At 35.9% G+C, this 21486-nt stretch overlaps 2 protein-coding genes across 6 annotated transcripts in view; both read left to right on the top strand.

Moving 5' to 3' along the window:
* adgrf6 (adhesion G protein-coupled receptor F6) overlaps positions 1 to 8471 on the top strand; it is a 43305-nt gene extending 34834 nt beyond the window's left edge. For 3 of the 5 annotated variants that reach the window (XM_056765239.1, XM_056765237.1, XM_056765236.1), the window contains 19 exons: positions 20 to 160; positions 283 to 423; positions 547 to 687; positions 812 to 952; positions 1076 to 1216; positions 2138 to 2152; positions 2407 to 2504; positions 3063 to 3127; positions 3238 to 3377; positions 3562 to 3765; positions 3969 to 4169; positions 4478 to 4615; positions 4738 to 4937; positions 5031 to 5201; positions 5454 to 6824; positions 7062 to 7103; positions 7719 to 7781; positions 7915 to 7975; positions 8062 to 8471. In XM_056765239.1, coding sequence (XP_056621217.1) covers positions 20 to 160; positions 283 to 423; positions 547 to 687; positions 812 to 952; positions 1076 to 1216; positions 2138 to 2152; positions 2407 to 2504; positions 3063 to 3127; positions 3238 to 3377; positions 3562 to 3765; positions 3969 to 4169; positions 4478 to 4615; positions 4738 to 4937; positions 5031 to 5201; positions 5454 to 6824; positions 7062 to 7103; positions 7719 to 7781; positions 7915 to 7975; positions 8062 to 8150 — 3563 coding nt within the window. In that variant the 3' untranslated portion in view covers positions 8151 to 8471. The remainder of the gene's footprint in view (positions 1 to 19; positions 161 to 282; positions 424 to 546; positions 688 to 811; positions 953 to 1075; positions 1217 to 2137; positions 2153 to 2406; positions 2505 to 3062; positions 3128 to 3237; positions 3378 to 3561; positions 3766 to 3968; positions 4170 to 4477; positions 4616 to 4737; positions 4938 to 5030; positions 5202 to 5453; positions 6825 to 7061; positions 7104 to 7718; positions 7782 to 7914; positions 7976 to 8061) is intronic. The other 2 variants (XM_056765238.1, XM_056765240.1) reach the window with 2 other exon arrangements.
* Positions 8472 to 13753: 5282 nt separating this feature from the next.
* On the top strand, positions 13754 to 21285 carry adgrf3b (adhesion G protein-coupled receptor F3b). Its single transcript, XM_056764776.1, has 18 exons — positions 13754 to 13839; positions 15142 to 15202; positions 15483 to 15495; positions 15715 to 15852; positions 16043 to 16198; positions 16282 to 16331; positions 16418 to 16476; positions 16626 to 16762; positions 16840 to 17058; positions 17146 to 17379; positions 17935 to 18081; positions 18164 to 18363; positions 18447 to 18626; positions 18742 to 20061; positions 20145 to 20186; positions 20270 to 20302; positions 20396 to 20450; positions 20539 to 21285. The coding sequence occupies exons 1-17, from the start codon at positions 13826 to 13828 to the stop codon at positions 20420 to 20422; spliced, it is 3030 nt and encodes a 1009-aa protein (XP_056620754.1). The 5' UTR covers positions 13754 to 13825; the 3' UTR covers positions 20423 to 20450; positions 20539 to 21285.
* The last annotated feature ends 201 nt before the right edge of the window (positions 21286 to 21486 follow it).

The raw sequence follows: 21486 nt of genomic DNA, 5'->3' as shown, positions 1-21486 counted from the left end.
ATAATTTCTCATAATAAAGATGTGGATGAATGTGTAAAGCCACTTGAGGTCTGTGGTCCAAACTCAATCTGCAGCAACACTGATGGGAGTTACATTTGCACGTGCATGAGTGGATTTACAAATCCAGACCTCCCTATAAACAGCAGTAACCCATGCAGAGGTATGATTGACGTTTTGCACAGTTTGTGACTGTCATTGCACATTTTTCTCATTTTTATTGATGCTTTTCATCTTTTTAACTTTCATATTTATTTTGTGTCATAATAATTTCCCATAATAAAGATGTGGATGAATGTGTAAAGCCACTTGAGGTCTGTGGTCCAAACTCAATCTGCAGCAACACTGATGGGAGTTATATTTGCACGTGCATGAGTGGATTTACAAATCCAGACCTCCCTATAAACAACAGTAACCCATGCAGAGGTGTGATTGACTTTTTGTACATTTTGTGACTGTCATTGCACATTTTTCTCATTTTGAATTAATGCTTTTTATCTTTTTAACTTTCATATTTATTTTGTTTCATAATAATTTCTCATAATAAAGATGTGGATGAATGTGTAAAGCCACTTGAGGTCTGTGGTCCAAACTCAATCTGCAGCAACACTGATGGGAGTTACATTTGCACGTGCATGAGTGGATTTACAAATCCAAACCTCCCTATAAACAGCAGTAACCCATGCAGAGGTATGATTGACGTTTTGCACAGTTTGTGACATTCATTGCACATTTTTATCATATTAAAATACATGCTTTTTATCTTTTTAACTTTCATATTTATTTTGTGTCATAATAATTTCACATAATAAAGATGTGGATGAATGTGTGGAGACACCTGAGATCTGTGGTCCAAAGTCAACCTGCAGCAACACTGATGGGAGTTACATTTGCACGTGCATGAGTGGATTTACAAATCCAGACCTCCCTATAAACAGCAGTAACCCATGCAGAGGTATGATTGACGTTTTGCACAGTTTGTGACTGTCATTGCACATTTTTCTCATTTTTAATTGATGCTTTTCATCTTTTTAACTTTCATATTTATTTTGTGTCATAATAATTTCCCATAATAAAGATGTGGATGAATGTGTAAAGCCACTTGAGGTCTGTGGTCCAAACTCAATCTGCACCAACACTGATGGGAGTTACATTTGCACATGCATGAGTGGATTTACAAATCCAAACCTCCCTATAAACAACAGTAACCCATGCAAAGGTATGATTGAAGTTCTGCACAGTTTTAGACTGTCATTGCACATTCTTCTCACGTTAAAATGAATGCTTTTTATCTTTTTAACTTTCATATTTATTTTTTGTCATGATAATTACCCATAATGAAGATGTGGATAATTGTGTTGAGACACTGCTGGGAGTTACATTTGCACGTGCATGAGTAGATACTGTATGTTGTAACAATTCCAGACTGTAGTGGAGTAGGCGGGGCGAGACCGTGGTTCGAGTCCGGTGAGTAATTGTGAATGAGCACCAGCTGTGCGCACACCGGGCTCGAATCACGTAGGAGATTGGGAGCATATAAGAGAACGAGCGACCGCACCGTCGAAGAGAGAGGGCCGGGCCCGAACGTGTTTTACGTTTGTAGTTATGTTCTTGTGTTTTGTATTTATGTTTTTTTCGCCGGCGGCGAACAAAATGTGTTTTGTCCTTCCTTCAATGTCTGAATCGTGGTACATTGGTGCCGAAACCCGGAAGGAAGGAGGCATGAACCGGCAAACATTTAACAAAGTTAAATATAAATAATAACAGCCGGCGGCCCCTCACGGATGACCTATGTGATTCGAGCCCGGTGTGCGCACAGCTGGCGCTCATTCACAATTACTCACCGGTCTCGAACCACGGTCTCGCCCCGCCTACTCCACTACACAGACCTATATAGATAATAGATAAAATAGTTAATTGAAGGGCATTTTTATACCTCAGCTTTAATAAAAAGTAATATAATCATTCTATAGTACTGAATAAAATTTAAGCTTTGCTGCTTGAACCTGTTTAAGATACAGTGGACATACAAGTCTTTTTACAGTTATTATAGCTTATGAATATGATTGCTTGAATAACATGTCTTTTTGTTAGATTTAAATGTAAAGAAATAACATCTTTCTTTTGTTTTTCTTTTTAGCACCACCCACAACAGGTATGAAAATCTGATATACATACACTGAAACATATTTTTTTTTATTATTTTTGGAAAACAAATATTGAAGTTAATCGTGTGTCCTCTCTGCTCATTGGCTTTAACAAACTGCTATTATACTGCTTTGTACAGCACGATACATGATTTGAGAATTATAATTTTTCCAAATTGCTGTATGATGATTTATTGTTTTAGTATTACATATTTTATTAACAAGTTTACACAGCAGTGAACACTGTTTTTCTTTTTTCCAGTTAAAATGTCAATGCGAATAAATCTTGATTTTGACACCGGTCTCCTGAACAAAACTGACAAGAAGTACCTAGACTATGTAAAATTCATTACGGAAGCAGTGAGTATTTCATATTTCATAAATGAAATGTATAGATTGTTTTACTGTGCTTTGTTAAATATATTAACTGTTCATTTTTGGAAAATAAAAAAGGACAATTCCAAATCTAAGATTGTGATAAACAACCTTCCCACATAATGAATAAAGTTTGAGGGGGTGCAATATTTGTCGTTAGATTTTCCAGAATTTGGATGAACAGTCATTGAGACGGCTCACCAATATACTACAATGTTCCAAATGCTGGAAAAGCACTGCATATAAGGATCCTTGTTTCTAAGGGGTTTCTGGGTAATCTAACAATTTTCTGGGATGCAGAAGATTAAATAGGTCACTGGGCCCTTAAATCCATCTCTTTACATATGATAAAAGATCCACCACTCAACACAAATTAAGTAAAGATATATCAAGAATACTATATAAAAGATCAAAAGATGACTTTCGTTCAATTCCAGTAAAACATCTCAAAAGAATAATTTTCTGCATGTGCAAATTATGATTACATACTGTATTTGATTTGAACTAAATACAAGTACATTGAATACTTTTATTTTTTTAAAGATTGAGGAAAGTTACTTGAAACTGCCAAACTACATTAAAGGTTCAGTAAAAGTTACTGGCTTCAGGTATGAAAGTCTAAAATCGATGCTCAGACTCATAATAAGTCATTGTTGTTTCTGACCCTTGTATTAATAAAGTGTCATCTCTTTGTTGTGTTTTGTGTTTCTCACCATAGGTCTGGCAGCATTATAGCAGACTACACGATTAACACTGTCAACAGCGGCAGTTTCGATTTATCATCAGCAAACACACAGGTTTCTGATGCTCTCTCCAAAAATGGAATACCTTTAGCTCTCAATGCCTTTGAACAAAGTGGTATGGAATCTTGAAACATTATTATTTCTAAGTTCTCTCATACCATGTATTTGTTTTTATTTCCTGGTGTTTTTTGCTCATAACTTATTCTGGTGCCTCAAATTAGAGGTTTCTTGAATTTATTGTTGTTATCAGAACTGCTTGTAAAATAAGGTGAAATGTGCTGTATCGGTTGTACTTTCAGAGGAAACAAACATGACAACCAAAGATAAATATTATTCTCAGCAAAGTATGGAACTGAGGTGTACGCTTCCAACTTCTGTTGTGGAAACAATAAAATGGAAAGTGAATGACAACAATCTTGTAGGAAACACAACAAAATACACAATTACAAATGATGCTAGTGGTAGCACTCTCAAAGTGATTGACTTGAGTGAAAGAGATAATGGTAAGAAAATCCTTGATAAAACAGCTGACTATACCGGAACTTCATTTAAAGTGTTCCAAAGTTTAGTTTGGTATATTTACAATATGATGAAACTATAGTATAACTGATTAGAAAAACATAAAAAATATGAATTAACAGAACTGTGAGAATAGTTGTGTTTCGTCAAATAATACATATATTGTGTTGTCTTCATTCCCTTACAGGTAGATACTCATGCGTCATTGAAAGAAGCCCAATACCTTACGTCCAGTGGCAAAAAGTAGTCATTGAAGCAACTCCCAAGATCATAGTGAATACACTTGAAATACAGTTGGAGTGTAAAGATGATGTCCTTCTGAGTTGCTGTGCAGAACACTATTCGGTTGAGTGGGTTGACAGTTCTCCTAAGGATCTAAGGACTTCAGGTTGGGCAGAGAAGTGATGGGCATACAGATGTGATATTATTCTAAGATTCTAAGTACTTTTATTAGTGCAAAACAGTGAGGTTCAAGAGTCCACATTGAAACTCAGGGATTCACACTGAAATTTGCATAAAAAGTTTGAAGTCTGCCTAAAATCTAAATTAACCCTGTTTTCACATTACTATTTTGTGGTCAATCCAGATAAAATTGCCTTTGGTAATCTTTAGTCAAAAGCCGAAAAAACTGACTCATTCAACCTCCTTTTACTGTTTGTTGTGTAACAATTGTATTTATCTGTTTCATTCAACCAGAGACTGGCTGCATCACGTTTCAATACTCGAGCACAAGTTGTGGGACCCCTAAAAAATTCACATGCCGACTAAAGGACATGATTGAATTACGAGAATTTGGTTATAGCAATACAACAGTCACAGTTAAGACAATCAGTGGTAAGCATTAAACATCTGCTTCAGTATATAATTCAATAGCAGGATTTAGATTTTGTTACTGGTAGATTAAATAAATGACTCAATCAATGTTTGTTTTTTAACCTTCGTAAAATATTTGAAAGTTTCAGATGTTGAATGTAAAAATGACACCCTTGGAGTTGGAAAATTAGGTAACATTGTGGAAGGACCTTGTGAAAAAGGCCTGGTTGGCAACAACACTTATCAATGTAAAGAGAAAAACTCAAAAAAGGAATGGGAATTATTGCCTGAAAAGAGCAATTGTGTTGTTAAAGCTATCCAAGGCCTAGAGGAGAAGGCTGAGGTAAACTATGAATCATGCATTCATTAGCATAAAAGTTCAAATGTCTATGACTCATGTTTCCTTTAATACATTTTTTCTTAATTCCTAATGTAGCTTTTGGTCGTAGAGGAGATTCCAGCGTTTATGGCAAACCTTAGTAAAGCTGCAGGTCAGGATAATGTTACGATAACACAATCTGCTGCTACTGTCGAAACAATAGTTGAGATACTCTCTAAAGTTGCTGGTTTCTCAAAAAATGTTACCATCAGTCAACCTGTGATGAAGGTATGTATATTCAGATGTTCATGCAAATTCTATGTCTAAATGTCTATTACATTACAGTAATGCTCGTGCCTGCCATCATCTGTCATACATTCAGAAGTAGCCGCTCTTGATGCTTGAATCTAAATTTTAAATATCTCTTTTAAAGTTTCTATCAAATTGTAGCTATTACAATCATTTCTAATAATCGTAATTGTATTGCATATAATTTTGGCTTATTTTTATGTATTAATCATGATTTTACTTAATTTCCAGGATTTTCTTAAAACAGTGGACATCATTGTTGCAGATGAATCTAAAGAAACATGGGCAGAATTAAACGATGGCAACACTACAGATAACAGAAGCACTGAACTACTACAAGCTATTGAGAAAATAAGTGACAGTCTCTCAGATAATGATTTTACGATCAATGAAACTACCATTCAGTTGACTAGAAAACTAATCAGAAACTCATTCATTGAAGATTCTCTACTAGCAAACTCAACTACTCAGATTGTGATACCAAATGTTGAACAAGCCCTTGTAACCATTATTGTCTTCACAAAGCTTGACAATGTACTACCAACTCGTAATACTTCTAAAAATGACAACAGGACATCAGAAAACCGCATTAACGGAGACGTGGTTGTGGTTAGGGGTAATAATACAATCAACAACATTTCCTTTACTTTTGATATTACGAATACGACATTGAAGAATCCTCAGTGTGTCTTTTGGAACTTTGATCTCGACCAATGGGATTCAACTGGGTGTAAAGTCAAGCACTTAGGGAATGAAGGGAACAACGTTACATGTGAATGCAACCACACAACCTCTTTTTCAATCCTGATGTCGCCGTTTGCATTCAAAGACCCTGTGCAAAGCACAGCCTTAGCCTATATAACATACATCGGTGTTGCTATTTCAATAACCAGCTTGATTCTGTGTCTCATCATTGAGATGATTGTATGGGAGTCAGTGAAAAGAAATAACACGTCGTACATGCGACACGTCTCAATAGTCAACATCGCTGTGTCTCTGCTGATTGCAAACATCTGTTTCATCATTGGAGCTGCAATCGCAGATCAAGACATAAAAAAAGAGCAGATGATCTCAGTGGCTCGCTGCAGTCCAGTGGTTTTCTTCATGCACTTTTTTTACCTTGCTCTCTTCTTCTGGATGTTCGTTTCAGCACTTTTTCTGTTTTACTGCACTGTCATGGTCTTTTCTCAAATCTCAAAGACTAAAATGATGATCATTGGCTTCACAGTTGGTTATGGTGCACCTTTGCTCATAGCAGTTATAACTGTTGCATCCACGGCAGGACCTGAAAACTATGTTTCAAAAGAAAATGTGTGCTGGCTGAACTGGACTGAATCCAAGGCCCTGTTGGCATTTGTTATTCCAGCTCTGACTATCTTCTTCTTTAACCTCATGGTTGTGATTGTAGTCATGTGTAAGATGTTGAGGAGAGGAGTTGGTGCTGCAACTCAACCAAATGAAAGACATACTCTTGTGGTCATTGCTCGAAGTGTGGCTGTTCTGACTCCTATCTTCGGCCTAACATGGGGATTCGGCATTGGAACACTGGTGTCACGTAACTTTGGTATTCACGTGGTGTTTGCATTCCTAAATTCACTGCAGGTACCACTTTACGTCGGTATTTTTATTTTACAGTGAGATATCATTGTTTATGTTTTTCTTTTGCAAATAATAGAAATGCAACAATTATTCAAGTAATGCAATAATAATTATAGCAAATAACTCATATAAAGCCTTGCATCAAATGATGTATGATGGTGTAAAAAAAATTATCTAACATCTATATTTATGAATATAAAAATCTAACACTTTTTTCCCTATGTCTTTGTAACATCACAGGGACTCTTTATTTTGCTGTTTGGACTGCTTTTTGATAGTAAGGTATGGATGTTTGTGTTTACTCTTAAACACTACAACCACAGTATATTCAGATCACACACAGTGATCAGACTTAAGGAATTTTATAGAAGAGGTTGCAAAAATATATTTTTCTTCTCAGTTTGATTCAACACCATAGCTATTTCATTAATTTAAAGGTCCAGTGAAATTTAGCGCCATCTAGTGGTAAGGTTGCAAATTGCAACCAACGGCTCACTCCGCCCCTCCCCTTTGAAACACTTTGGTGGCCCTCACAGAACTAAGATGACATCAAGTTTTTTTCGTATTTTTTGTCGAAGGAGATAAAGTATTTATGAAACACGCTCTGTAGCAGTTTGTCCGTTTAGGGCTACTATAGAAACAACATGGCGAATTCCATGTAAGGGGAATTGCGGAATGTGTAGATATAGGTGATAAAAACATAACCCTTCATTATGTAAGGTCTTTATATACCTCTGTAGACATGGCTATGTACATTATATTGCATTTCAGTCAGTGGGTCCTCTGAAAAAAATACACACTGGACCACAAAATCCGCATCACAAAATTATTAATTATAAAAAGCATTTCAGGGTCTGAAAATGTTGATTCAACTGTTGTGTTATTCTGTGGTTACAGATCCGTGATTTACTGGCAGGAAAGTTGGCACTTAGGACTCTTACCAGCTCTGACCGTACCAGGGTAAATGTCAAAGCATTACACACCCATGAACAAACACTTCACACACACTCAACATTAGTGTATGTTTATGCTTTAAATGTGTCAGTGTTTATGGTGCCAGATTATAAATGTATTTACAATCTTTAAATTGCAGACCACTACTGCAGGACCACCTTCAAGTAGATTTGATTTCTTTCGAAGGATGCGGAGAAGACGTAAGTAATGGCAGTGTGTGGATTAAATGGGTCGCCATACTAATAGACCAGAATGCATTGAGTAACATACAAAATGTTATTTGCAGATGCGTACAACATTGCGGAAGCCGCTACATCCTCTGGAGTTGGGTCTAGTGAAAACTACAGTGTTTCGGATGCTTTCGGGAGTGCTTAACTGATGCATTTACTACTGCCGACAGACCTTTCCATAAGAGTTTCTTCTAGTGCAGCCATACTGGAAGGTGCACTTTCTGTTTCTGTCATGTTCTGGAAAGAAATTTTTCAGTTTTTAACATGAATCAAAAAAAACGGGTCTAAGATTTTAACAGATTTCATTGTAATACAAAGGTGATATTAATAATGTGAGATTGGTGTTTGTTTAATTTTCCTTATAACTAGATTTCTCTGAACATTACATCTGTTGTGTTTTTCTATACTGTCTTGATTATTTTAAGCCAAATACATAAAATAAAATTATAATGTTCCAATGATGGAATGCCTCTTTACTTTTATTTTATTTTAATATTATATATTTCTTAATAGACTTTATTTACCTAACTGCAGATTTTCCAACAAAAGTTTATAAATACGTTGTTTTTCCAAAATTATTTCTAGTCAGAAAATATTTTTCTGTATGAAGGTTAAACTACTCCATCCTGACAAGAGGTGGGTGCTACCTGTACATCAGGTGTACAGTATTTCTATATGAGTACGCTTATTGGTGGTTCTTGTTTTTTTGTTATTTGGGTAGTTGACACAAACATTTAGAAAAAAGTAACAATTAAGATAAATCTCTCTAATGCTATTATTAATAGTAATATTATATTACATTATAGTAATATTATATTAATGATATCAAATCATATTTTATAAACAGATTGTTTTCTAAATTGTTTGCTAAACGGTTTATTTGTCAACTACCCTTGTATTATTTAACAATATATCCAGTAGTTTAAACTTTATACCAACAATATACAGTAACTGTTATTGTTTGCTCAAAGCCTGAGAAAACAATGTTTTCAATATTCTTCCTACTCATCATACTTCTCATATTGACAACAAGACATCAGAAAACCACATTAATGGAGACGTGCGTGGTTGTGTTGAGGTTAATGAAACAACAACATTTCTTTTACTTTTGACATTAAAATTACGATATTGGAAATCCTTCGTTTCAGCACCTTTGCTCCTTTACCGCATTGTCATGTCTCAGATGTCAAAGACTAAAATGATGGTCATTGGCTTCACAGTTGGTTATTGTGCGCCTTTGCTTATAGGGGTTCTTACTGTTGCATCCAGCCGGAGCTGGTAGATATATTTGGACAAGAGATCTCTGTTGGTTGAACTGGAATGAATCTAAAGACCTGCTGCTGTTTGCGATTCCAACTCTCACTATTGTTCCCTTTAATCTCCTGATTTTGGTCGTGGTTTTATGTAATGTGTTTAAATTAAGCGCCAGCGATTCTTTGAGGTCTACCAGAAGTTAGGTTTGGGTCACATTGTTTATGTTGTTTCGTCTATATAATTCAAAATGTTTAATGCTTTGGCAATCATAGAATGTCTTTTATATTCAATATTAAAGTAATACATTAAAGTGTTGACATCATTTTTTCCATTGCGTATAGAGCTTCATTGTCCCTTTTAGTTAGTAAATCTGATATTTCCCCTCCTTTTACTGCACTTTACTGAGGAAAATGTCAAAACGTCCTGTGATTTTGAGTCTTCTATGACTAAATAAATATTGTTCATAATATCGTTGGAATAAATACATGAAATGAGATGTTCAAGAAAGCACGTACAGTTGCAAACTATTTTACATTTCCGTTCCTCTAGCGCCCTCTAGTGACGTCATGCTCAACAAATACAGTTTCCACATTGTGCCCGATATTGATTTGCATGTTTATCCTTTGCTGTTTTTTATAATGCCCTTCATTTAAGGCAGTAGTCGGGGAACCACACGTGTCTCTTTTCAAATAATATAGGCTAGTGGCTCGCCAGGTGTCCTTCACCAACATTTAATCGTTAAACAACTGAATAAAATAAATATTTTAGGTTGTCTTGGACAATATACGCATGCAGTGCTGTGAGCAAGCGTCACGACACTAGTGAACAACAAATAGCGTTTCCCTGGTTACCTTTCACGCGCCCGCATCCCTGATTCAAGCTACGGGCGCGAGGAGTGTAGAAGAGCGAGCGTCATGCTTTTATTAAAAGTCACGGCTCCTATCTGTGTGACCTCATATCACGAGGTGTTGCGCAGACTGGGTGGCTTATGACATCATAGTGCCGCGAGAGCAGAGCTCGTTGTGCTTTCGAAACGTACTCGCGGTACTCTGATGTCAGACTTTCGCCGATCTGTCTGCATTATTTTAAGAATAAGAGCATACCTAATGCAACGTCAGAAGACACATATGCAGTATTTTGTGAGAATCAGTACTATAGGAACGTGCACTTTTTTAATTGTTATATGTTATATATAATGAAGTTTAATTGAATGGAGGCCTAATGTAATCCTGTAAATTGTTTATAAGCAGTGGAAATCATTTTGTTTCACTGTTTTTCAGTTGTGTATGGACATGTTCTCTAATGGAAGGAAAGAACAATTGATTCCCACAGGTCAGGGACCAATAGTGAGACGGTCTGTGGACAAAAATCAAGTTATCAGTATTGTAGTCTTTGAAAAGTGTTATTATTATTATTACATTATGATACAATGTATCTTATACATACAATATATAGAATAGTAGTTTTTGCAACGGCTCATTTGCAAATTTGAATGAGCTGAACCTGGAAAAATGGTTCACATTTTCCAAAAAATAATTTCCCAATAGCCTCTATTTTTTTAATTTTGAGTAAATTGATTTGTGTTAAATAATCTTATTTGAAAAATTATGCCACAGAAAATAAGTAAAAATAAAAAGAGAATAAAAAGCAGCTATGTTTGGTAAATCCACATGCTTATGGCTGTTGCCATCCAGTTGAGCTAAATTGATGTCTTATGACTTTTATAGGAACGTGGCCATCCGAAAAGAGCCAAACTACTGTTTTGATTGTTTTTGATTTGATACATTCATGACGAGGCTATTAAAGTGAGCTAATAATAATAATAGATTAAAGTTGTTCATAGACTGAGATCCCCCAATGCCTTCTGTTTTATATTAGCAAAAAATATGAACCCAGTAACATATCTTCTGTGTCTGCATAAATGCAAAATTATGTCAATTTAAATTTTTTTACGTGAGGATCCTAGTCTGACCATTTCAAGTGTTCAAATGATCAAACACATGTCTGTACTTAATGTGGGATACAGTAAAATTTAATTAAATTATCATACAACATTTTAAACTATTGTATTCCGTTAGGATAATTTAATAAATTTATTATTTGTTTCCTAGAAATTATATTTGAATTGATTTTTATTTAGTTAAGGGTTCTTACAGTAGTGTAAATAAACCTCAATCCAGGATTTTTTTTTTATTTGAATATGACACTGAATTTTGCATACAGTCTGTGTGTCTTCATGTATGTGAGAATGCTTCTATGAAGCTGACCTTAAGTGGACAAAGCCCAGACACTGGATTCACAAGGTTTTACCAAGTAGTCTGAAATAAATGATGATTTGACATAAATGTTGAGGACATATGTGTGTATAAGCAATTATGTTTTATTGGGATAATTTAATGAATTAATTATGTGGTTCCTAGAAATTCTATTTGAATTGTTTTTTATTTAGTTAAGGGTTCTTACAACAGTGTAAATAAACCTCAATCCACAGCAAATTATTTGGTTGGTTTTTTATTTGAATATGACACGCACTGAATTTTGCATACAGTCTGTGTGTCTTCATGTATGTGAGAATGCTTCTAGGAAGCTGACTTTAAGTGGACACAGCCCAGAAACTGGTTTCACAAGGTTTTACCAAGTTGCATAACACATCCCTGTTTTGTTGCTTAAAGAAAAAGTTCATTTAGAAATGAAAGATAATAATTTCATAATTTACTCATCCACATTTTATTCCAAACCTGTATGACATTCCTTCTTCTGTAGAACACAAATGAAGATACTTTGAAGAACGTTGGTAACCAAGCAACACTGGTCCCCATTTACCTATTGTATGGATACAAAATCAGATGTTAGCCAAAATATCTTTCTTGTTCATTTTGAATGGCACGAGTGTTAATAAATAAGACCAAACTTTCATTTTTGGGTGGACTATTCCTTTACGTTCATTTTTCTGAACAAGGACAGTTTTTTTCCTATCCCTTAATGTCCCAGACAAGATTTTGATGAGACAAGTGCTGGAAAATCATTTTTAAAATGACTAAAATTAAAAATGGTGTTGATGTAGTCCATTGAAAACAGGAAACGTTTTTATGTTATAGCACTGTCATTGTGCTGTGTTACCCTATATACTGAGATGTTTTCAATTGTATACTAAGCTTAATTAAGTATTTTATAATATAAGATAATAAGTTGTGTAACCTCAAGCTCAGGTAAATAAACATTGTCAGTGTGCATTCTGTGCTTTACAATGTGCCATTATATAATATTATTAAAAAAGTAGGAAAACATTACAAAAAATCCTTGCCCTACACATGTTCAACAAATATAAAGAATGTATTAGTTTTTCCAATGGAATTAACCTTCAAGAAGATCTTGTCTCATTTTGAATGACCATGCAAAACATATACATTTCCATGAATGCTTATTTAACAAACAAATGCATTTGAACAAAACAAGACACTTAATTTGCAAGCGAGTTCCTTTACAATGAATCTTTTAAAATTCTTTTTCTCAATCTTCATGAAAGTCTTTATACTTCCTCTGGACACACAGAAAATAGTGTATGACATAGAAATGTTTAATTTGTCAAAAAATAATACCAGTGATTTGTTAAAGTGTTTGTGGTTTTCTTTGAATTGTAACAGCATTATTATTATTTTTTTCAAACAGTAAATTTATTTTTGAGTAAACTGTATTATTATACTGTAAAATACTGGATAGCCGTAGCCAAATGTTGAGGCTTGGTTTAACATCAAACTAAACAAACATTGCCAGTCACCATTCCACAGTTTTACCACATATTACCATACGCATAGGTGAGTTATGAGCTGGTTGCAGGAGAGGCCAGTGTAACAGAAAGCATGACCACAGGAAAAGGCTTTATGAATATCTGCTAGTTTAAAAACATTAAGAGTCTGAAGTATATCTTCATTTTCTAGGCTTGTGATTCTTTAAAAGCTACGTTTAAAGTGAATTGTTCTGCTAACATTTGAGACTTTTTCTTCATTAAGAGCCTGAATCATATTTCAGATTACGAAACCAACCACATGCCATCAGTTTGCCTGAAGTCTGGGAGTATTACAACACTAACTGGGATTCGTTGCATAAGAATATAAATAATTAGGTTGTTTTCTAAATCCTACTACAGTATAAATCTTGTGGTATTTAACATACGTAGCAAAATAATTCTAGAAGCATACTTCTTAAGGAACTGCATATTTTATCACATGACCACGATTGTCCTTAATCAGTCACAAATTACAGTCTAACCAATCACTGCCGGACAGGGCATGTAAGGCATGAGCTGTATTTGTTAGCCAAATCTCAATGGAAACTCTGAAGTTCAACTAGGCTGTGTGTGCTAACTTATCCAGGTGGCCTGTGGAAGAAAAGAACGAAGAATGCAAATGAGCGCGAGAGCTTTGTAAATTTGCTTTTGCCACCCCTACTGCATTCATCAGCTTTCTCTAATTGACGAGCCAATTTCACTTTGGAAACTGGTTCTTTACAGGGAACACTGGTTATGACATAGGATTTCTTTTCAATCTTGTTGGTCCTCTCTTCAAAATGCAGGTTCAAAGGTGAGTATTTTTGCCTGTCCATGTATTCTTTTAATGTAGTCTATTTAATAAGGTAAAGTACTTCAACAAGATTATTTCGTTTTTTTATTTAAAAACGTTACGTAAGTTAAGTCTTGATTTTATTACTCAGTCAGTGTTTGCGGTTCTGGTGGACCCACAACATGGTTCATTTTTTTTAGTCAATACAGCCTTAAAAAATATGTATAAATACTTTAGAGGTGTTTAATTGATTCCAATTTCAAGCAACATAGTGTAGATGTCCTTCTGAAACCTCAGATGTCATAATTCGCTGTTTTTCAGGAAATGGGGAAAAACACTGACAACACAATATTTAATCATTTAAAACGTACAAAGTTAACAGGCACTTGTAATGCTTTTTATTGCTTAGATATTTGCAAAACCCAGTAAAAAAGACATAAAGGGTGATTAATAATGATGAGATAATATTAAAATCAATTTAATCATGAAATATGGAGATAGAAGGTAGCAATAGACAGGTGATATGGGTAATATTGGTAATCTACCATCTGAAATCACATTTATGAAAAAGCTGCTATTTGTTTTTTGTAATATATATATATATATATATATATATATACCATTGATTAAATATAAGTTAGACATTAGATAAATTGTAAACAATTTAGAAGAAATATAAATGAAAGTTAGGAAAAAAATGTTTAGCATCCACACAAAGGTTGACATGTTTATTTAATAGCTCTGTTTATTTGTAAACTTTCTTTATACTCAATTAAACTGTTTATAATGAATAATTAAACAGTTATTATCATGAGAATTTCCTTTTGTTTATTTTTTAGGCATAGACATATTTATTTCCATCATCACGTCGTCTTTATTATCATCATGTCAGTTAAATTTGGCTGTTTTAGATGCGGACCTGTAGCCTATTTGTTCATCACACAAATATACTTTTATTTTCTTTATTGTTTGCTACTATGTGAGTACTTTTATTATCCATTGACTGTTTAAATAGAAGAACACATGATATGCAGGTGATTTGAATGGCAGCGTTTAAAATAGGAGGGAGCTTTGTTTTATCCATAAGGCTTCATGTCAGGAGCTCAGACAAGGATTTGGTAAGGTTTGATGAGGTAATGAGCCCTCAGGACCTGCTTACTTCTTTCAAATGAAAAGACAACAAAATATTTGTATTTGTAACGATAGCTAATTGTGTGGAACACTTTTACAAGTGTATAGAAAATGCTACCATTTTACAAGCCATTTTCAAAAGATGTAGGGAACAATTTTATCGCTAACAAAATCAATTTATTTCTGTTTTAGGGTCAAGAAACTGTGTAATGCAAGCATGCTGTTTTTTGCTGCACTTTTCATTTTAAGCCAGGTAAAGTCATAAAGTTAATAATTGTATATAAAATAACAATAACTTATGTTTTGTCTAGATTTACAAATAGCTTTTATCTGTATTAAAAATATGTATGTGTAATATTTGTCTGACTGCTGTTGTACATAAATTCTTCCGGTTTAGTCATCCAACCAGCTCTACATACTGCTAATTTACAATACAAAACAATAATCTGTATTCAGAATTGTTTCTAACAAGTCACAAATTTATACAAGACCATTTATTTGTTGTTACTTTATTCTTTTTTGTGCTCCAACAGACTTCAAATGTCGGTAAGTTTGTTTTGTCTTTTTATAACAAATCAAGCTTGTTAATGAAGATCACCATTTCTCATTTTCAATACCCACAATATGTTAATAAGCACACATTTATTTATATCGTGACTTGAACAAAGTACAATTACAATTTAACAACTGGATATTTAAGGATAACAAAAAAGTCAATATTCTGAACTGTATGCCACATTACAGACTTTATGGTATTTTTTAAAGGGTCCACAGAGGTCACCTATTGGGCAGAGGTCATGATCGAGGGGAACAAAACCCTAAATGTTGCAAATCTTCTACCGGACATACAAGGACCTCTGGACACAACAGGGGTGACGATCTCAAATGCAGAAATAGCAGCAGGTAAATAAAATCCACCATTATGAGGAGAATAGGTCTTAATAAACGTGTATGTGTCTTCAGATATAGTCAATATAAAATATTCAGTTCAAATAGCATGACAGCTCCCAGGCCAAGGTAAATTCTTAGTATAAAATATAATTTTTTTAACACGATATCAAAGAACTCATTATGATAGCATGTTTTGTTGCAGAATGTGAGATAATTGGCCGAAATACAACATGCTGGTGTGGAGGGGGCTATGTTTGGAGCAACTTCGTGTGTGACAATGTAAATATATGCTGCAACGTTGAAAAATGTGTGGCAAATGTGTCAGACTTCACTCCTCTGTGCCTGCCCAAAGCAAATGGTAAGTGAACATTTCCTGTTTTACTATTAATCTTTTTTTAATGACAAAACGTTGCTAATTGTTTGACTGCTATGTCTTTGTAGTAAGTCTCTTTGGCACAGTGACTGGAAGCTCTGCTGTTTTGCCCATTACGGTACGGGGGTCTCCTTTTGATTGATCACTACACAGATAAACAAATTCTGAATTAAATGTATTTATTTAATAAAACTGCTTTTTCAGATTAGCCCCGCTTTTCGTGTGCTAAACGCCTTCAACTCATTGGTTTCAACTGGAAGCACGTGAGGAGGATTTTCTAGTTTTATTAAGTTTTGACATTATTATGTTACAACAGAGTCAGTCAGTTAATGTTATAATAATACGATTTTGTTTCTTTATTTACTACGAGCATTTGAAATGATCTTACCAAAAACCATTTCTGTCCTTTCAGGCTAACTGGCTTAAACACATACCAGCACAACTTCACAGTGTTGCTCAGTTCGGTGTTTTCCACTGCAAAAGTACAAAACATAATAGCAACGCTGTTATCCGACCCGACCTTTTACACTTTAAGTGTCAGGTCACTAGGTAAACACTGCATCAACACTAATGTAAATATCCATTTGTCATGTCACTGTCACCATGTCATGTTTTGTAATTGACAGGAATGGTTCACATTGAGGCACCTTCAGGAAAGCTGTGTTACAATTCAAGACAGCAACTGAACTGTACCTGCATAGAACGTATGGACAGATGTGTGTGGCAGATGACCAGAGGCGAAGAATTCCCCATGACCCTGGGACCAGGAAGTGAAGTCACGCTCTCTGATCTTTGCACAGAGCAGTCAACGGTCACACTTTTGAAAACAAATGGATTTTGGTCCGGTAAGTGCAGGAAAATCATAACAAGGATCAAAGGATGCCTTAGTTTAGTTTATGTGTCATTTTAATGAATCAATTCTCATATTCCAGGATCATACGGTTGTCTTTTCATCTCTGGCAACATTGCCCACATGGCCCTGGCCCCCATTGAAATCGCACTGTTGCCTGAGGTTATCAATGTGACGGCCAACCCTCCATCAGCAGATTGCAGTGCCGGAGCATCGGCCACCGTTATCATTTCCTGTACGATCGAGAACAGCACCGAAACCTATTCAGCTCGACTAAAAGTTGGAGTTCAAGAGAATACTGCACCAACTAAAGAAGGTATGAATTATCAACATCATCAAACAATATCTTCGAGCAAACCAGTAATATACTGTAAATTAATTAAGCATGTTAATGTTTGAAGTAACACAGCATTTTTGCCGTAAAAATGTATCTTTGACTTGATCTCGAAGATGACCTCTCTTAATTTGATAATTTACAATTTCATGCATTTGGTAGATACTTGCAGTGCATTCGGTATTATATAAATATAATATCCTTAAAAAAACCAATGAAGTAGCAATCCAGCTAAAGGGAGTACACCTGTAGTTACTCTTCTAGGGGCAGCTATGTCAACCTGGGGAAAAAAATTGCTTAGAAAAGTAAAGTCTGTGAAAAGATCTAAAGGTGGCATCATTTGTTAGCAGATGCCAAAAGTATTCATAATTGTTTGTGTAATCAGGTGGCATCCATTTGTAAATTTTTTGTGTACCTCTGTGTTCTCTGGACAATTCTTACGTTGTGTTTTTGGGTTGCATATTGCACCTTACCTTAACCTACATCCCAAGCTCCCACATATCAGGAGGTGAAAATGTCTAAACCCTTGTTTTACAGTGCTCAATGGCATCGTCAAGTACTCCGCACCGTTTTCAGTCGACTGTATGTTAGCGACCAAACCACGTTCATATGATGGTTCATGCACGTTGGAGAACTCCATGTTTCAGCAGCGGAATCGCACCATAAAAATACCAGTGATTTACCGTAAGAATTATAAAACTTGAAAGTTCCTACGAAATCTCTATCCAAGTGACAGTATTTCACATTTTGCTTTTTTCGTTTTCAGCCGGTGACGGATTTTGTGCAGAGGAAACGATTGAGAACAGAATTTGGCCGAAAACAAAGGACAACGAGACAGCAATTCTGGATTGCACTTTATCAGGGAGACAGGGCACGTTCAAACGCAAGTGCACTGGAAACAAATGGGGCGAAGAAATCTCCATGTGTGTCAAGGCAATCTTGAACATAGTGACCTTGCAAGCAGCGGTATGCATATCTACAAGGATCTAGAAGACTGACATAATGTGGAAAGGTTCAATCTAACGCTGATTATTTTTGACTCCCTCCAGGATTTCGAGAAAGGACTTGGTGCAACACAAGAGATCGCCTCGCTGATCTTTGAGAGTTTGAGAAATAACACGTCTGAAGAAAGCGATAACACCTTCGGTGACGTCAAGGCCACCGTTTCGGTTTTCCAAACTATGAAAAGTGCATCGGCGAACATACGACTGGGCGAGAACCTTCTGCCAGTATGTATTTAATATTATTTTTAATCTACAGTGGGACTCAACCGAACAGTGTTTATTTGGTTGTTTTGAATTGCAAATTGTTCTAACCTATTTGCAAAAAAAATCTCTTCTCAAGAATTTCATCGAATCAGCCAGCAGCATGTTGAATGCCACCTGGGAAATCGGAGATGAAGAGGAGACTGGTGAGTTGGCCACGGAATACCTGTCGTCGGTCGAGGGTCTCGTGCAGAGCATCAGGATAAACAACAGCGAGGGTTACAATTCCAGCAAAATTCAGCTTCAGATCTGCCGAGCGGGCTCGTCTTGCAACAAGACGGTTTTCAATGTAGATGTCGGACTGAACGCGACCGCAGATATGGTGAAGACCGTAGGATTGCAGAGCTTGGCCAACCGCCTCCCAAAAGAGGGCTACGAAGGAGCTATATTCCCCAGCATAGTCGTGTCCACCCAAGTGGAGAACATGAGTTCGTCAACGGCAAACATCAAACTAGCTTTCCAAAGTGATGAGATCCTTACCGGTACAATGCATTGCGTGTTCTGGAACTTCACCGAGCGTAGATGGTCGTCGGATGGCTGCGAGTACGTCAAAGGTCCCGGAGGCGTGGGCACCTGCGAATGCAACCATCTCACCTCCTTCTCCATGCTCATGTCCAAGCACTCAGTCAGCATGCCTATGCTCGATCAGCTCACTTACATCGGACTGGGAATTTCCATCTGCTCTTTAATCGCCTACATCATCATCGAGGTCTTGGTCTGGAAAGCCGTGGTCAAATCCAGCCTGTCTCACTTCCGCCACACGGCTCTGATCAACATCTCTCTGTGTCTCCTCCTGGCCGACTGCAGCTTCCTGGCGTCCTCTTTCCCATCCATTTTAAACGACACCTTGTGTCTCGTGCTGGTGATAGCCAAGCACTACTTCTTCCTGGCCATGTTCTTCTGGATGTTGTGTCTCAGTGTCATGTTGGTCTATCAGCTCATTTTCGTGTTCAGCCACATTGGGAAAAAGGTGTACATGATCATCGGATTCACCATTGGCTACATCTGTCCCACCATAACTGTGGTTGTTACGTACGTGTACTACGACCAAGGCACCGATGTGCCCTACTACAGCACCAAGACCTGCTGGCTTACCTACCAGTCGGCGATGGTGGGATCCATCCATGCGTTCCTGTTCCCGGTCGGGACCATTGTGTTGGTAAACTTGTTCTCCATGGGGATGGTCATCGCCACCGTCCTGAAGCCATCGGGGGCGGAAGCCAACAACAAGAAGGCAGACAAAGAGGCAGCCAAAGCAGTAATGAAAGTCATTATGTTCCTCACACCCGTGTTTGGTGGAACCTGGGTGCTGGGACTCTTTGTTTTCCTACTGGACGATTTCACACAGTTTACTACCATCTTTGTTCATTACGCCTTCACTATTGTGAACTCCCTTCAGGTATTCAGTCGCACAGATAAAAACACATAAAACATTTTAGTCAAAAACGCACGTTTGATCATTTTTGATACCTTTTCTTGTAGGGTTTCTTTATATTGCTGACAGGATGCTTCGCAGAAAAGAGGGTATGTTCCTATCGGTACTAATATTTCAGTGTGTGATTAGGACCACATACCACTAATATACTGTATATATTTTTCCATTTTAGGTCCGAGATGAAATCTTGAGAATAGTTTTGGGGGTAAGTAGAACACACTGTATTTTTTTCGTTCTTTTTAATAGCAACAGTTTTTTAAGGTAAAGTGATGCAATTTCTTTTTATTCTTATGCTCAGAAATCAGCCAAAGACGGCGGAAAATAAATGATCAACACAAGTTAACGTACACAAGGTAAACATGTGCACACGGCTTCATTATCTTGTAATGTTTACAACCATTCCCTGCCAAATCTTAATCCTGCGTTTAATTTGTGTTACAGAAGGATCATGATTAACAATAAAGGACATGGATAGACCTCTAATCCACAGCAGCAGCTGCAGCAGCACCAAAAATAAAGGACCAAGATGTCAAAGTACTTTCTGTACTTTACTAAAATCTGTGGCAGAAAGAATAGGCTGTTACTTAAATATTAGGAACAAAGAGTGAGAAACAGACAAAAAAATACCGCCATCCAAGTTTGCTTATTTATGATAGACATTTGTACATTTTAAAAGAACAATGCAAGAGCTATTGTAAATATATCTGCCAATTATCTATAGTTTTTCTGCCCTTGTTGCTTTTCATTTAAACTAGTTTCTGAAAAAGATGTTTTTTGTCTCTGAAATGCAATATAAAATTTATGCTGTTCCTGACTCATACAAATGCGATCTTCCTTTGTGGTAATAACAGTGAGCTACTGTATATGACAAGTTTTAGCTCTGCTTTGCAATTTAATTTCTATGTGCTGTTTAATATAAGAAGTAACACTTCTCGCAAACAATATATTGTAAAATTTAACCAGATTTCATTTAACACGCCTAAGCTCTCTTCATAAATGTGGATATATTTTTCATATGACTAATAGGTAGATATATACAGTAGATGAGTACTTTATAGATCCCATGTGGGGGATTAGTGTGAATTAGTGGTCAGACATACATTACTGTACAGTTCAAAGAGCGTACCTGATATATTACAATAAATACAGAAACATTTATCTACATTGTAAAGCATACATACGATAATTGTCATCGTTAGTTAGGACTGCAAAAAATAAATAAATTGTTGTGTTAAATCATTTATGTTCTCTTGTTCTGCTTCCTTTTTTCTATATAAAAAGATGAGACTTTTCTTTAAATAATTTTAGGATGAATAGAAAAAGTAAGAAACTCCTGTAAGGCAATTCATTAATAAAATATTTGGCTTGTCATAAAGTAGTTTTATTAAG

The sequence above is a fragment of the Triplophysa dalaica genome, chromosome 13 (assembly GCF_015846415.1).
Source record: "Triplophysa dalaica isolate WHDGS20190420 chromosome 13, ASM1584641v1, whole genome shotgun sequence".
NCBI classification, from domain to species: Eukaryota; Metazoa; Chordata; class Actinopteri; order Cypriniformes; family Nemacheilidae; genus Triplophysa; species Triplophysa dalaica.
Note: the sequence above shows the minus strand (reverse complement) of the source record. Positions and strands in the feature narration are given on the sequence as shown.